Here is a 2,728-nt window from a genome sequence, read left to right as displayed (position 1 = left end):
AAGAATGAGCGAAGAGAAAGCCGAACTCCTCGAGCTCGTTGCATGCAGCACTGTCTAGTGTACAGACACCCCAGCTGCAGCTGCATGCAGCACTGTCTGGTGTACAGACACCCCAGCTGCATGCAGCACTGTCTAGTGTCTAGTGTACAGACAGTGTCTAGTGTACAGACACCGCAGCTGTACAGACACCGCAGGTGCATGCAGCACTGTCCAACTAGGCATTCCCAGGTGTACAGACACCGCAGTCGCATGCAGCACTGTCTAGCTAGATATCCACGTGTACGTACACCTCAGGTGTGCATACACCTCAATGGCATGCAGCACCGTTTGATTCTACTCCCGGGTGTACAGACACCGCAGTCGCATGCAGCACCGTCTAACTGGACTCCCAGGTGTACGTACACCTCAGGTGTACAGACACCCCAGCTGTACATGCAGTTCAGGTGTACAGACACCCCGGGCGTATGCAGCTACACCTGGGGTGCACATACACCCCAGGTGCATGCAGCTAGAGCTGGGGTGTACATACACCTAGGGAGTCTCTACACCTCAGGTGTACGTACACCTCAGGTGTCTGCACACCTGAGGTGTACGCACACCTGGGGTGCATGCGCGTACAGCTGGGGCGTGGGGAAGTGTGTGTTGGGGAGTTTGAAGAGAAGTTTATTTTTTTCATTTTTGCTTTTGGAAAGGACATTTTTATTTGCAAAGTGTCTCAGAAGGGGGGCCCCGTGGGGGCCCCCAGCTTGGCTGGGCGCTGCTGAAAAGAAAAGAAATGGCAAAGAGCTTTCTGGGGTGTACGTACACCCCGCGCCCCACACTGCTGCTGCTGCTGCCTTCGCGCCTTCAGGGCCTTCAGTTTCTTGTTTTCATTATTTTGCATTTTTCATTCTTTGCATTTTTCTCTATTTATTTCCAAATTTCTCCTTTCTAACCCGTATCGCATCAAACGACTTCTGGCTAAGCCTCCGTGCTGCTGCTGCTGCAGCAGCAGCAGCAGTTGTAGTGCCGCCCCTAGTTGCTGTAGCAGCAGTCACGTCGCAGTGCAGCAGCAGCAGTTTCAGAAGTGGTGCAGCAGCACCAGCAGCAATTGTAGATGCAGTGCAGCAGCAGCAATACTAGAGGCAGTGCAGCAGCAGCAGTTCTAGAGGCAGTGCAGTAGCAGCAATTCTAGAGGCAGTGCAGCAGCAGCAGATGTACTGGCAGTGCAACAGCAACAATTCTAGAGGCAGTGCAGCAGCAGCAGCTGCTGCTTGCTGCAGCCCTTGGTGTCTTTTGGCTTTTGCTGCTACTGGCCCTTCTCAAAGTTAAAAGCAAAGTTGGAAAAGAAAGAAAGACGAAAAATGAACTTCACACTTTTTGGGCTAGCTCGCGTTGCGGGAGCTGAGGTGTACGTACACCCCAAAAGCTGGACTCAGTAGGGGCTGTACCTGGCGGGCTGCAGCAGCAGCGTGCCTCTGCTGCTGCTGCTGCTGCTGCTGCTGCTGCTGCTTGTTTGCTGCAGCCAGCAAAAGACAGCCCCCAAGACAACTAAGTAAAGAACAAGCAGCGCAGCAAAAGCGCCAGCGACGCCTCTGCTTTTCCAGCAGCAGCAGAGGCAGCAGCAGCAACTGCTGCTGCTGCTGCTGCTGCGGCCTCTAGAATCGCCCTTCTTCACGTGCTGCAGTGGCGCCCCAGCCTCAGCAGTTCGCCATGCCCTGCAGGAAGCAGCAGCAGCAAAAAGAGCAGCAGATGAATTGCTGCAGCAATTCGGACTTCAAAAAAATTGAAGAAAATGAAAAAAGCTTTTTAAATTTCAAAAAAGATAAAAGACGAAAACAAAAATGAAAGTTTCAGACTCTACACTCAACTTGGCGGTGATTCTACAGCCACCAGAGTAAACCCCAAACCCTAAACCCTAAAATAGGGTTTAGGGTTTATTGAAACTTCGGAAAGGGGATTCTCGCAATTTTGAATTCACTCAGAAACCCTAATTAAATGAAACCAGAAACCCTAATTAATCAGCTTGAACCACTCATTAAAAATTTTAATTAATTTAATTCAATCTAAACTCCATTGAAACAAAGAAATGCAACCTAAACCCTAAAAAAGGGTTTGCGCCGCTGACCTGCTGGCCTGCAGAGGCCGCAGCTGCGTGGCCTCCAGTTGCTGTGGCCGCAGCAGCCGCAGGAACTCCGGAGTTTTGCTGCTGCTGCTGCTGCTGCTGTTGCTACTGCTGCTGCTGCTGCCTGCAGCCTTGGTTGCTGCTAGGCTGCGACGGCGCTCTGCTTGCTGCAGCAGCAGCTGCTGACCCAGTGGCTCCCGCAGCAGCAGCAGCTGCTGCTGCAGGGGCCCCCCGAGGCCGTCTGAACCCTTTCCCCAGGGGCCCCTCCGGGGGACCCCCATTTGCTGCTGCAGCAGTTTGCTGCTAATTAGGGGAACTTTTTCTTGCTGCGGGGCCCTGCGGTGTACAGACACCCCGCTGCTGCGCCGCCGCCGCTGCTGCTGCAGCAAACCGGAAGCTGACGCCGGCTCTTCAAAGCACACTGAAAAATGGAGGCTGCTGCTGCTGCTGCTGCTGCTGCTGCTGTTTCGCTGCTGCGAGTGGCGAGTCTGCCGCGTCTGGAAGCTGCTGCCAGCTTTGCTTCTGCTGCGGAGCCTGTGAAGGGCAATGTGGCGTCCCCTGCTCTCGCTGCTGCTGCTGCTGCTGCTGCTGCGGCTGCTGCTGCTACTGCCGCTGTTGCTGCTG

At 54.0% G+C, this 2,728-nt stretch overlaps 1 protein-coding gene across 1 annotated transcript; it reads right to left on the bottom strand.

Moving 5' to 3' along the window:
* Positions 1 to 2,107: 2,107 nt before the first annotated feature.
* On the bottom strand, positions 2,108 to 2,385 carry ETH_00033760 (uncharacterized protein; the record flags this gene model as incomplete). Its single annotated transcript, XM_013380060.1, has 1 exon — positions 2,108 to 2,385. A coding segment is annotated over one exon (278 nt), but the record flags the coding sequence as incomplete, so codon positions are not given.
* Positions 2,386 to 2,728: the final 343 nt, after the last annotated feature.

Source organism: Eimeria tenella, genomic scaffold (assembly GCF_000499545.2).
Source record: "Eimeria tenella Houghton genomic scaffold, Eth_scaff4381, whole genome shotgun sequence".
Classification (NCBI taxonomy): Eukaryota; Apicomplexa; class Conoidasida; order Eucoccidiorida; family Eimeriidae; genus Eimeria; species Eimeria tenella.
The sequence above is the reverse complement of the archived record's forward strand: the minus strand, read 5'-3'. Positions and strand labels throughout refer to the sequence as shown.